This window comes from Theropithecus gelada, chromosome 9, assembly GCF_003255815.1.
Source record: "Theropithecus gelada isolate Dixy chromosome 9, Tgel_1.0, whole genome shotgun sequence".
In the NCBI taxonomy this organism is placed as follows: domain Eukaryota; kingdom Metazoa; phylum Chordata; class Mammalia; order Primates; family Cercopithecidae; genus Theropithecus; species Theropithecus gelada.
The window spans coordinates 100858796-100873017 of NC_037677.1; the positions used below are offsets into that span (position 1 = coordinate 100858796).

General features: G+C 41.7%; 1 protein-coding gene across 1 annotated transcript in view; it reads right to left on the reverse strand.

Annotated features, from left to right (window-relative positions):
• Nucleotides 1-12854, reverse strand: part of CFAP43 (cilia and flagella associated protein 43) — a 108566-nt gene extending 95712 nt beyond the window's left edge. The window contains exons 1-3 of the mRNA XM_025396840.1: nucleotides 12659-12854; nucleotides 11048-11301; nucleotides 5829-5925 (exon numbers count right to left, since the gene is read on the reverse strand). Coding sequence (XP_025252625.1) covers nucleotides 5829-5925; nucleotides 11048-11301; nucleotides 12659-12723 — 416 coding nt within the window. The 5' untranslated portion in view covers nucleotides 12724-12854. The remainder of the gene's footprint in view (nucleotides 1-5828; nucleotides 5926-11047; nucleotides 11302-12658) is intronic.
• Between the last annotated feature and the right edge of the window lie 1368 nt (nucleotides 12855-14222).

The window sequence follows — 14222 nt, forward strand, 5'->3', positions numbered from 1 at the left end:
CCTAGGAGAAACCCAGTTTAGGCTGAAGTGCCCTGCATTCATCAGCAACACCCTCTTTCACTCTCAAAAGCATCCTGATTTGGATGATAAACCACATGGTCACCTACTTATATGGCTGCTCATGAGCTCACCTCTGACTGTCCCTCCAAGCTTGCCTCTCTCATGGCAAATCTCTTGTTCCCATTATTATGACCTTTTCATTGAAATCTGCTGTGCTTTTTCTACTTCATGGCCTTTGCACATGCCATTCCTGTGCCTGGGATGTTCTTTCTTCTCGTCATAAAGCTGATTCCTGCTCATCCTTTAGGTATTGCTATGGGTTGAACTGTGCCTCCCCCAAATTCCCATGTTAATATTCTAACCTCCAGCACCTCAGAATGTGACCTTATTTGGAAATATGGTCTTTACAGAGGGTAATCAAGTTAAAATGAAGTCATTAGGATGGGCCCTAATCCAATAAGACTGGTGTTCTTATATAAAGGGAACATTTGGAGACAGACACACGACAGGGAGAATGCCATGTGAAAATAAAAGCAGAGATCTGGGTGATGTGTCTGTAAGCCAAGGACTGCCAGCAAACAAGTGAGCAGAAGTTGGTGAGAGGCGTGGGGGCAGATTCTCTCTCACAGCCGACCCTGCTGAGACCTTCATCTCAGAATTCTAGTCTCCAGAACTGGGAGGCAATACATGTATGCTGTTTAAGCCACCCAGTCTGTGGTACTTTGCTATGGCAGGCCTAGCTAATTAATACAAGTATCTGCTTAAACATTACCTCTCCTTCGAGGAAGCCTTCCCTGACCATTCCCCTCCACCATCAGACTAGGTGAGGTGCCCCTACTACATGTTCCCATTGTGCCTTAGATCAATGAAAGCTATAAAAGAGCTTAGAAACCAAATGAGTTTAAAGCCCACTCAGCAACTCACCAACTATATAAGTTTAGGCAAGTAGCTATAAGAACAACCAAAAAATGAAACTTGGAAACAAGAAAAATTGTGTTGGCTTGATTTCTCATATCATGTTGGGAAGCATTTTCCAACAAGCCTCCTCGAACAAAAACCAGACTTTGTACCTTGCTTTGCCCCATATCTGACACTCCTGGGGAATGTAACTTTGTTGTCATAGTATATACTAACAGCCCGATGTGATAAAGGCAGGCGTGCTTTTACAGGTTAAACTCTAGAACACATACAATGCTATGATTGTATGCCCTGGTAGAATAGTTAAGGTTAAGGTGCTAAGGTTTTAGAGACCTCTGGAAAGTTCATCATTCATATATTAACCTAGAAATTTTATTTAATCACTCCTTTTTCTAACTCTATCTCTATGTGAGTAGGCGTGTGTGTGTGTGTGTGTGTGTGTGTGTTTTGAGATGGAGTCTCGCTCTGTCACCCAGGCTGGAGTGCAGTGGCAGGATCTCAGCTAACTGCAACCTCTGCCTCCCGGGTTCAAGTGATTCTTCTGCCTCAGCCTCCCGAGTAGCTGAGATTACAGGCACCCACCACCATGTCTGGCTAATTTTTGTATTTTTTATAGAGATGGGGTTTTGCCATGTTGGCCAGGCTGGTCTTGAACTCCTGACCTCAGGTGATCCGCCCACCTTGGCCTCCCAAAGTGTTGGGATTACAGGCGTGAGCCACCGTGCCCAGCTGTGTGTGTGTTCTTTTAAGCACTCAGGAATTGCTATGGTCTGTTTGTGCCTGCCCCCAAATTTGTATGTTGAAATCCTAACCCCAATGGTGATGGTATTGGGGTATTGGGACTTTTGGGGAGTGATCAGGTCAAGGGTGCAGAGCCCTCATGATTGAGATGAGTGTCCTTATAAAAAGAGATCTAGCTCATCCCTTCAACCATGTGAGGACATGGTGGAAATTATCATCCATGAATCAGGAAGCAGGCCCTCACCAGACACTGAAGCTCCTGGTGCCTTGATCTTGGACTTTCTAGCCTCCAGAATTGTGAGAAACATTTCTGTTGTTTATAAGCCACCCAGTCCATGGGATCTTGTGATGACTTACTAAGACAGGGACCAGCTTCTTTCGTTTTCCTGCTGGTTCCATTTTTAAGGAGTTATATAAAACCATCTTACATCTCACAATCTGTTTGAAAATTCTGCTTTAATGTCTCATATCTCTGAAGTTTCAGTCTCTTTCTTTAAAATGAGGACCATCATAGATGTCTCATGGGGGTTGTTGCAGCGGGGAGGCAAGGATTAAATGCACTAACCCATTGGAAATCTCAGTGAATGCCTCTCTAATGAAACTGCTGGTGGTAGTATGGCTGGTGTATAGCACATTGTCTTTGCTTATGAAGCCCAGATATCCCAGACCCCACCAGCCTGGGACTACAACCATGAGACCATTCCCCACCTATTTTAGATTCTTTTTCAAAGTTGTTATTTTTAATTACACAAATAATATATGAATCCATTCTGCTCTTTTAAAACATTAGAACATAAAGGTAAAGTCTTTTTAGACCAATTTATTTCCAGGAGTCAAATCATGGTACTTGAGCTCCTCCTGGTCTGACTTCCAGAAGTTCACCTCTTTTGAACTTTTACTAAATTATTTCTGGGAGTCCCCAGGGTCCACAGACTAACTGCTGTCACCAAGTGAGATGCATCCTACGCCCTGTTCATCTTCGAGCTCCCTCGTGTTTAGGCCCACTGCTGGCAAAGCTACTTGGTGAAGAGGACTATTGGGCCTCATCACAGGATTAAATCCCATTCACATTTCTATGCAGCACCCGAGGGTGCCATCAGGGTTGCTCCCAAAGCTTCTGATCTTGGGTTTGCAGAGCAGAGGCTGGAGGAGGGTCTGTCTCCCAGCTCTGTTCATACTCATTCTTGGGCCCCAGGGCACTTCTGCTGCCACAGGGCCTCACTGAGAATTTTCTCATGATAGAGCAGTGTCTGGTCCTCCCCACAGCATCTACCCTATCCTCCCCTGCCCTCCTCACTCCTGCCCGCTTGTCTCTCCCCTCTGACTCAAATTTCTTAAACAGAAGTGCACATGAATATTAAGACATGCAAACAAATCTAGGGGAAGGGTTGGGACGGAGAGGAGATACTACCTACCCATAGTCTCAGTCTCACTTCAGCTTATCAAAAATGCCCCCTACAGAAGGTTCAGATATACCTAAAATGTACCTAAGAAGAGATACATTTTATATCCAGCAGGAAGCAGGAGATACAAATTTACTGAACGAATTAAATCCAGTAAGCAAACTCAAATGCTTACAGGGGCCAGGAAGTTAATGTAAATGAATGAAATGTACTGAGTATAAACACTTCTAAGACAGGGGTTGGCAAGCTCTTTCTATAAAGGACCAGACAGTAAATATTTTTAGCTTTGCAGACCATATATGGGCTCTATTACAACTCAAGTCTGCCATTATAGAGCAAAAGCAGCCATAGATAATATATAAGCAAATGAGCATGTTCCAATAAAACTTTATTTACAAAAACAGGCGGTGGGCCAGATTTGGCCTATGGGCCATCGTTTACCGACCCCTGCTTAAGGTGGTGGGCATCTAGAATGAGTAGCCACTTACTAGCCCACACCAGACTGTGACCATGTGGGAATACAGGTCCAGGGTTGCCTGTATTTGAGAAAGGCTATACAGATAACTTTTTCTCTAAATTTTTCCAATTTTAAAAATACTTTATGGCCAAAACAAAATATATTGGTGGCCCAGAATTAGCCTAAGAATCATCACCTTTGAAACTCAGACTTAAATAAATATAATATAATAGATACTATTAGGTATGATGCATACTTTTAGTCAATGAATTATTAGAAAAACCATATTTAGGAGATTTTGATATATCCACTTTACAGAGGAAGAAATGAAGGCTCAGCCTTTCTAAGATCACACAGCTAGTAATTTGTGGAGCCAGGATTCAGGTCTAAGTCTGTTACACTAACACATTTGTGCTCATTCCACTTCACTGCTTTTTTAACATTCACAGATTGCATTTAGGAAGGACAATTGGAGCCTTCCGCTTTTGGAACTATCAGAATTTATGCACTTGTCATCTCTCCCCAGCTGCTTCCTATCTTATGTATCCAGAACTGTGAGATGATACATTTCTGTTATTCGAGACACTCAGTTTGTGATACTTTGTTACAGAAGCCCTAGCAAGCTAATACAGTACATCCATCAACAGGTGAATAAAGTATGGTATATCCATACCATGGAATAGAAAGGAATGACTATTGACACATATATGCAGCAACATAAGATAATTTCAAAATAACTATGCTGCATGAAAGAAGCCGGACAAAAGAATATACACTGTATGACTCCCTGTATATGAACTACCAGAAAATGCAAACTAGAGTGACAGAAACCACATCACTGACAAAGGCTAATAAGGAAGCTCTGAAGGAACACAAGGAAACTTTTGGGGTGATGGATGAATTTATTTATTTATTTAGAGACAGAGTCTTGCTCTGTCACCAAGGCTGGAGTGCAGTGGCGCAATCTCGGCTCACTGCAAGCTCCGCCTCCTGGCTTCACGCCATTCTCCTGCCTCAGCCTCCCGAGTAGCTGGGACTACAGGCGCCCGCCACCACACCCGGCTAATTTTTTGTATTTTTAGTAGAGACGGGATTTCACCATATTAGCCAGGATGGTCTCGCCTCCTGACCTCGTGATTCGCCCGCCTCAGCCTCCCAAAGTGCTGGGATTACAGGCACGAGCCACTGCGCCTGGCTGATAGATGTATTTATTATCTTGATTATGGTGATGGGTATATACATAAGTCAAAACTTATCAAAGTATTTACTTTATATATGAACAGTTCATTATCTATTAGCTATACCTCCATAAAGTTGTTTTAAAAAAATTTTATGGCCGGGCATGGTGGCTCATGCCTGTAATCCCAGCACTTTGGGAGACAAAGGTGGGTGGATCACCTGAGGTTACGCGGTCAAGACCAGCCTGGCCAAAATGGTGAAATCCGTCTCTACAAAAATTAGCCAGGCCTGATGGCGGGTACCTGTAATCCCAGCTACTCGGGAGGCTGAGGCAGGAGAATTGCTTGAACCCGGGAGGTGGAGGTTGCAGTGAGCTGAGATCGTGCCACTGCACTCCAGCCTGGGCAACAGAGCAAGACTCCGTCTCAAAAAAAAAAAAAAAAAAAAAAATTGCATAGACTAAATGTGGCTCCCTGAATCTAGGTACTTACATTTTTGTATAAGAAATGTTTCTATGTTATCCTTTAGTCATTTCTGGAATATTCTGTACTTCCCCTTAATAAGAAAAATATCCTCTTGAAGGGGCTTATATCATGGATAGAAAAGGGAGTACAGCCTTAAAGTTGGTCACATGAAATGATCCAGGAAAGACAAGAAATGTGTCTTAACCACAGGTATTTCCCATACAGCAGGCAAAAGTGGTATTATGTTCCACTCTCTGAATTGTTCTAATGTCTCTAACAACAATTATGTTAAACTGAACTCTAATATAGAGACCATCTCAATTTCAATATTAGCAGGAAACTTGCGAAGAACTCCAAGATGCCATTTATTTTTTTAAGTGAAACTTTATGTATTTATAAATATATTATCTATCTGATAATATATAAAGCATGTTAATAAAAGAGAATGACAATAACTAATTTAGTTCTTATATAGTTTTTGCTCTGACTGCCAAATTTTATGCCTAAACATAGCAACTGTATGAAAACTTATGATTGGGATTTTTTTCCTTCATATTTCCTTGTTTCAGATTTTTGATGTCTATTTCCTTTGATAAAATCCAGAAAAGTAAGAGGAAAATGTAATGTAACCCAGTAAAAGGAATTCCACAAGATGCTGAAACTTACCAAAGGGCCAGTTCAAATTCTGGGAGAGAGGAGTAACTAGCCAGGTAGGTGCCACAGTAACTGAATGAAAGCAAAGTGTAGTCCAGGAGAATGTTGCCTAAAATATAAAATCCATTATCAGGATTTGATTATGTTAAGACCATGTTCAGTTAACTATGATCTTACAGTTTATTTTCCTTTGCTAATGATTTTCACATAATTCAAAAGCATTTAACTATTAGAATAAGAAAGATCCTGGCTAATTTCTAAGACCATGAACAGAAAGCTTAGAGCAAAGCTAAGACCCATTTGTAAAAGATATTAAAGTGAATTAAGACCATGAGGTTACTATCTCTAGACTTCAATGCAGAACTGAGCATACTGCACCATGCATGTCCCAGCATGGTTTGAAATGACCCAAGAATCATCTCATAAATATATGAGATATTGTAATTAGAATAGTTATTTAGGCATCTTTAAATATCTTGGGGAGTTGTAATAATTCTAGCTTACTTCTTTATTTCTTTTATCTTAGGCCATATCTGGCCCTCAGCTTAATATCTTCCAGCTTATGGAATGGCTATAAAAAGTGACCTACTCCTTTGTACCTATAGTTGATGAAAAGCAACATGAATTCCAAAGTCTTAGCAACAACATGTTTTAAAATGTATACCACGGGGAGGCCAAAACAAGAAGAGCCTGTCTGTGCTTCCCAGTACAGAGTGGTCTGATTTTCCCTCTTCTTCATCTGCTCTTCAGTGGGGTTGCACAGGTGCAAGCTTTGCCCTCACCTCAGTCTGTCTTTGTATGTTTATGTCTCTATTGCTTGTTCTGTGGAATTTTAATAGCTGTTTTCTGCTTTTCTTCTCATTCTCATTTTAATTGACCATAATATAATCCTGAAATTTTGCTTCTGTCATTTATTGAATATATTCAGCATAGTCTAATCAACAAAGAAAAAAGTGTATTTATTGAGATTCACTACAAAAACTGGTTTTTCTGTAGGCAGAGACCTTAATGATTTTTAAATGCTTGCTAAACAGATGTTTCTCTCCACAATTGAAGATGACCAACTTTAGATATTCTTTAAATCTTAGAAAATATGGTATTTGAAGAAAATGCCAAAAAAAAAAAAAGAGAGAAAAATATATTCTCTATAATCCTACCACCAAACTTGGTAAATTTCCTTCTAGAATTTTCTTCTGCGTTTACTTGAAAAAAATACATACATATATATTTTCTTTAAATATAACTTTGCTTTTTATAGCTATACTAGCCATAGATTAAATATTATATATGAGGCTGGGAGAGAGAGCTCACGCCTGAAATCCCAGCACTTTGAGAGGCCAAGGCAGGTGGATCACTGAGGTCAGAAGTTCGAGAGCAGCCTGGCCAACATGGTAAAACCCCATCTCTACTAAAAATACAAAAATTAGTTGGGCGTGGTGGCAGGCAGCTGTAATCCCAGCTACTCAGGAGGCTGAGGTTGGAGAATCGCTTGAACCCGGGAGGCAGAGGTTGCAGTGAGCCAAGATTGCACCACTGCACTCCAGCCTGGGTGACAGAGTGAGACTCTGTCTCATAATATATATATATATATATACACACACACACACACACATATGATAATCCATTTTTAAATGGAATTGGATTATAGTGCTACCTCAAGTTGGTTTTTAATTTATGTTATATTGACAATTTTATATTATCTTAACACTTCTTTAAATGTGTGATTTTTAATGTTTGCATAATACCCCTTTATAGTATATTTTATTTAACTATATCGACAATACTGGAGATGTAGGTTGCTCCAATCTTGTGCTATTATGACAGTGCTTTTTAAACTCTTTTGCATGTAAATCTTTGACTATATTTTTAACCATTTCCTAAAAATTGAATTCGTCTTGAAGCAAGTATACTGAGTCAAATAGAGTAAATATTTACTTCACAGAAAGACTCTACCAATATATAGTCCCACCTTCAGCAAATAAGAGTGCTACCAGTTTCACTGCATTCTACCTAGCAATTATGATCTTAAAAAAGTTGTGACCTTGATAGACAGAAAAATAGCATCTTGGTTTAAATCACACTTCTTAAAACAAATCTTGAGACGAAACATTTTTTGATGTCTTTGGTCATTTGTAGTTCTAGTGATTTGTCTGGGTTAATTTCTTTTCCATTGTTCTAAGAGGCTGTTTGTTTTGTTCTTGTTTCATTAATGCTCTGAAAATATTTGATCACATTTGTCCAAATATTTTACCCAGTTTATTATTTCCCTTTTAATTTTTCATGGTGTTTTGATGTTAATCAGTTTTAAATATATATACAATCAAATATGTCTGTCTTAAAAGTTTTTGTTTTGTGTGAAAAGTTCTTCCCCTTCCTGGAATCACTCCTCTATTCTACTGTATTTTCTCCTCTCTCTCTCTCTCTCCCCTGCCCCTCTCTCTCTCAGAGAGAGAGAGAGAGATAGTTTCGCCATGTTGCCAGCCTGGAATGCAGTGGTGTGATCTCGGCTTGCTGTAATCTCTGCCTCCTGGGCTCAAGCAATTCTCCCACCTCACCCTCCTGAGTAGCTGGGATTACAGGCACATGCCACCATGCCCAGCTAACTTTTGTATTTTTAGTAAAGACAGGGTTTCACCATGTCGGCCAGGATGGTCTCGATCTGCTGACCTCATGATCTGCTTGCCTTGGAATCCCAAAGTGTTGGGATTACAGGCAGGAGCCACCGTGCCTGGCCCGTATTTTCTACTATGTTCAAGTGGATTTGTTATTTATATTGAATGCTTCTTTTCATCCGATATAGACCATGAGTATCTAACTTCATACTTTTGTTAAAATATGCATTTTCTTAACACTACTGTTGAATAATCTATATTTTTTCTTCTTCCTTCTTCTCCTTATTCCTCCCTCCTCCTCCTTTTCTTCTTCTTCCTCCTCTTCCTCCTTCTTTTTGGTGACAGCCTCTTTCTTCATTTACTCAGCTTTTATATAATTTAGATTCTGTCCCAAGTCTTCAACTCTCCCACTGATCTGGTGATCCCTGCACCAATGCCACACTTCTAATTACTATGGCACCATAATATTAAAATGCCTTGCCATCATTCTCTTTCAAATTATTCTCACTCTCTTTTGTTTTATTTTCGCAGATGAATTTCGGAATCATTTGAGTACTCCTTGCTGTCTAAAACATATGATAAACCTACAAATTACTTTCTATGACAAATCTCAGAAATACATTTATAATAACCAGGCTTTCCATCCAGGAATATATTTCTATACATTTAAATATTTTAAATCAGTGATTTTTGTAGTTTTCTTCACCTAGGTCACTCACACTTATTTTTTTTGAATTATTTCTAAGTGTATCTTCTAATGGGTACTTATTGGGTACTTATTTCTTATTTCTAATGGGTACTTATTTCAAAACCAGCGTCTTACTGTGCATTCTTTTGTTAGTCCTAGCAGACTATTGCATTATCCATCATCTCCTTTCCCATAGCTATATTTTTCTTCAGTTTTATATTTTGTTGCATTGGCTAGAACTTCCAGGTTGATATTAAATAACAGTGAAAACAGGTCTGATTAATATTACTGGGAATTCCTTTAGGGCATCATTATTCAGTATGACTCTTGGGTATTGGTTTGAACTAACTTTCAATTGGCTCAAACAGAACTATAGCCAAATAACCAACCTGGGGAAATGTTTAAGATAAAGTGTAGTTATTGTCCACCTAGATAGTTCCCAACATGTGAATGGGTTATGTTTTAAAAGTTGTCTTAAACTGTTGAGAATGCAAATTTTACCACAAACGAAGTATTATAAATTACAGTGAAGTTCCCTGACTTCACCCAAATACTTATTTGACCCTTAAGACTACAGAGCTAAGTCCAGCCTCAAGCATGAGCTTTCTGCCCATGGGGTGTCCAATGAGGGAATCATTAGCTGGAGGCTCCAGCAGATGTGCAGCAGCTCAGTATGGGTCAGCTGTATCTAAGAAGGAGTCAGTAGGCCGGGCGCAGTGGCTCACACCTGTAATCCCAGCACTTTGGGAGACGGAGGTGGGTGGATCACTTGAGGCCAGGAGTTCGAGACCAGCCTGGCCAACATGGTAAAACCCCATCCTCTGCCACAAACATTAAAAAAAAAAAAAAAAAAAAAAGCCAAACACGGTGGTGCAAGCCTGTAATCCCAGCTACCTGGGAGGCTGAGGCAGGAGAATCACTTGAACCCAGGAGGTGGAGGCTGTAGTGAGCCAAGATCATGCCACTCTACTCCTGCCTGGGTGATAGAGCCAGACTCTGTTAAAATAAAATAAATAAAATAAAATAAACAGTAATAATTCAAATGGTAGGCAACATTGAGCACTTGGCATACATACATATACAATATATTATATAATTTCATCTATCATCATCACCACAGCCTTCACATTAGACACTATCTTTATCCCTATTTCATGGATGAGGAAATTGAGGCTCAGAGACTTTAGAAGCTATACAAACATTAATTTACCTGGATTTTCAACAAATATTAGGAAAGAAGAAAAATCATTGTTCTGAAAAAGGCGATAGTCTTCTAGTCCAGTGCTTCTCAAAGTTTAATGTGCGTATGAATCACCTGGGCAATTTTGTTAAAATGCAGATTCTGATTGAGTAGATCTGGTGTGGGAGCCAAGTTTCTGCATTTATAAGAAGCTTCCCAGGTAGCACCAGTGTTGCTGGTAAACAGACCACACTTTGAACAGCAAGGCTTTAGTTAACATAATTAAATCCTCAGTGATCAGCTTGATTCCTTCTTTAAAAATGTGTATTTAAAAAAAAAAAAAAAAAGCCAGACCAGGCATGGTGGCTCATGCCTGTAATCCCAGCACTTTGGGAGGCCAAGGCAGGCGGATCACTAGGTCAGGAGTTCGAGAACAGCCTGACCAACATGGAGAAACCCCGCCTCTAATAAAAATACAAAAATTAGCCGAGCGTGGTGGTGCACACCTGTAATCCCAGCTACTCAGGAGGCTGAGGCAGGAGAATCACTTGAACCTGGGAGGCAGAGGTTGCAGTGAGCCGAGATCGTGCCACTGCACTCCAGCCTGGGTGACAGAGCAAGACTCCATCTCAAAAACAAACAAACAAACAAACAAACACCTTTCAACAAAGAAACCTTCACATAATAGATTTAGTCAAATCTTTAAACAAAATCCTTCAATTATGGGCAGAGGAAGGGTTCTCCAGAATACCTTTCAATTTGGTCCTTCTGGTCAATCCTGGAAAGCTGTATATGTAGATGAGGGGTTTTAGCTTCCGGTCAGAAAAAGCCACAACTTCATAGGGGATGTTAGTTGCCACGACGCCCACAATTCCATTACTACACTGGAGTACAGTCTTGTTCTTGGTTTCAATATTAATAAATATTACATAGTTCCCACAAGGGTAGCAAATGGTGTTGTTGTTGACAAAATGAACATTCTGCTTAGGGAATCCTTGCACCCATCTTTGGGAAAAGATATGTCAACATCAATATAATACATTTCAAATACTTTTTTTTTTTTTTAAACAAAGCAAAGGGTCATCAAAATCTTTGAAACATTTCTATTTCCATGTCCTTTCTGCCCCCAGTTTCTAAGATAAAAGAACACACATGCTGGCTGTGAGATCCATTTGAGTCTATGAATTATAGAAATTTAAATGTAGACCTAAAGTCCCATAGGTCTCCCAGGCCTTCTTCAGATAACTTTTTCAGCAAAGGAAACTCTGACCAAACCTGAGAAAGTCTCAGAAGGACTTCTGGGGTCTTGTATTCTTGGAAGACAAAAAGTGCAAATAACAGACAAAAGAGCTTGATCTCAACACAATGGCATCCTGGGCCATTCTTTTATAATTAGTTTGATTTTTTTAAATGGACTTTAAAAAACAACTTTGCATAGGACAACCTGCTTTGTGGTTGTAAGCGGAGTAGGAAAATTGCTTATTTACACAGATGAAGAGTATGTGGCCATATTTTAGATTTAAAAATACAGATAAATGTAGAAAATAAAAGGAACGAAGTCGATGTGAATGAAAGGCTAGCACACAAAAAGAAGATACTCTCAAGTAAGGAGTGCGTGCTAAGTGTGTGATAGAAAGAAGGAGAGGAGATGAAGGAGATTCTATTTTTATTTAAATATTAAAGATACGCTTGAAGATGGTGGAAAAGGCAAGTGAAGGACACTGGTTTGGTGGGAAACCTCGAGACAATAGAGTGTCCAGGACTAGCAGGGGATGCTCTATAGGGTGGAGGTGAGGGCTGGGGGGAACACCCTAGAATGCAGAAAAAAAAAATACCACCTATATCTGCGCAGTGCTTGATGCTTTTCAAAGGCCACTATAAATGCAAATAAATTCAAAGCTAGTGGATGGGAGTTAGAAGGATTCAGGGTCCTAACTTTGGGGGAAATCATCAAAGGTGGCAAGGACGGGATCCCGGCTGTCGCCGGTGGAGAGGGAGGGGGAGGGGGATGTGATCAGGGCACCCGGATCACTAGCAGGAATCCTGAGCCAGAAGGAAGAGATGAAGGGTGCAGGGGGCGTTGCTGGGTAAGGGAAGCGGGGGTGGGGGAGGGCGGTCAGGGTCGCAGAATAAGGAGTGGGAAAGACAACTGGGGACGGGGTCAAGGAACAAGTGGATGGGGAGCGGACAGGGGAGGTCACACGGGTAGGGAGGCTGCGAGAAGGCAATAGGGGCAGAGTGGAAGGGGTCGAAGCTGCAGGGAAAACCGCCCCAAGGAACCAGAGGGAGAGGAGGGAGGAGGGGACGTGGGGCAGGAGGTTCCGCGGGACCCAGAGCGGTCGCGGGGCCGTGGACACCGCACCTCACGGACAGGGACGCGCCGCCGGCGGAGTGATAACCTTCGTCGCGCTCCCGGCCTTGCGCCATGGGCAGTGTTTTCCTCAGGCGGGAGCGGGCAGCGCACGCAGTACCCCAGGGCGGGTCGGTTACCTTTCCTCCGCCACCTGGCTACCGACTGCGACGCCGCCACTGTGTACACCTGTATCCCGGAGACCGTAAGCCCCGCGCCCATTGGCTCTGTGCTTTGGCCCGCTCCCTCCTGGGCCGAGCAGACTGGTGGAAGGTCCGCCGCTCTCGGCCAATGGGTGAGCGGCAAGCCAAGCGAGGGGCGGGCCCCTCCGAGTGTGGGCTGGAAAGGCCCAGGTCCGGGCCAATAATTGCAAGTAAGACTCATGCGTACAATCTCCGCGTTTTCGAAGGTCAGAGCGGCCGGATCCCTTGAGGCTAGGAATTGAAGACCAGCCTGGACAATATGGCGACACCTGCCGCGCCCGTGACCCACCTCTACAAAAAATTTTAAAAAGCAGCCGGGCGTGGCGGTGCACGCCTGTAGTCCCAGCTACTTGGGAGACTGAGGTGGGAGGATTGCTTGAGCCCAGGAGTTCAAGGCTGCGGTGCGCTGGGATGACGCCACAGCAGTCCAACCTGGGCGACAGAGCGAGACCTGTCTCTAAATAAATAATAATTTTTTAAAATTAATAAATTTCTAAACAGACTTGCATTTAGAGTGCAGACTGTGCCAAACATTGTTGCAATGTCTTCACATCTCCCATGATCCCCATTTTACAGACAAGTAACGTGAGGAAAAGAGAAGCACATAATTTGTCCATGGCTACAAAGTTGAGTGGGACTTTATTTATTTTATTTATTTATTTATTTATTTATTTATTTATTTATTTATTGTTGAGACAGGGTCTCACTCTGTTGCCGAGGCTGGAGGGCAGTGGCTTAATCTTGGTTCACTGCAACCTCCACCTCCTGAATTCAAGCGATTCTCCTGCCTCAGCCTCCCAAGTAGCTGAGATTACAGGCACATGCCACCACGCCCAACTAATTTTTTGTATTTTTAGTAGAGACGGGATTTCACCATGTTGACCAGGCTGGTCTCAAATTCTTGACCTCAAGTGATTCGCCCACCTTGGCCTCCCAGAGTGCTGCGATTACAGGCGTGAGCCACCTTGCCCGGCCCTGAGTGGGACTTAAATGCAGGTCTAGCCTAATTTAGAGCTCCAAGCCCGTAAGTACCATATAACACTTTGAAATGTACCCTCTTGCTTCCTCAGGGAAGCAGACAGCTCTGGAAGTAACCTGATTGAATGGTTGGCAGCTTGTCATTCCCTTTTCTCTCCCATACCTTCCCTTAGACTCCCTCCCTTACCCTTCTCCTTCCTTTCCCTCCAGTCCTCTTCCCTTCTTTACCCTTCCTTTCCTTTCTTTATGTCTTTCCTTCCTGTCTTGCTTTCTTCTCTCCATTTCTTTCACAAATATTTACAGAGCATCCCGCATGCATTCATGCATGTGCTAGTCACTTGGAAAAAATAGAAAAACAAATAAAATTTCTTTCTTCTTGGAACTTAGAGACTGGT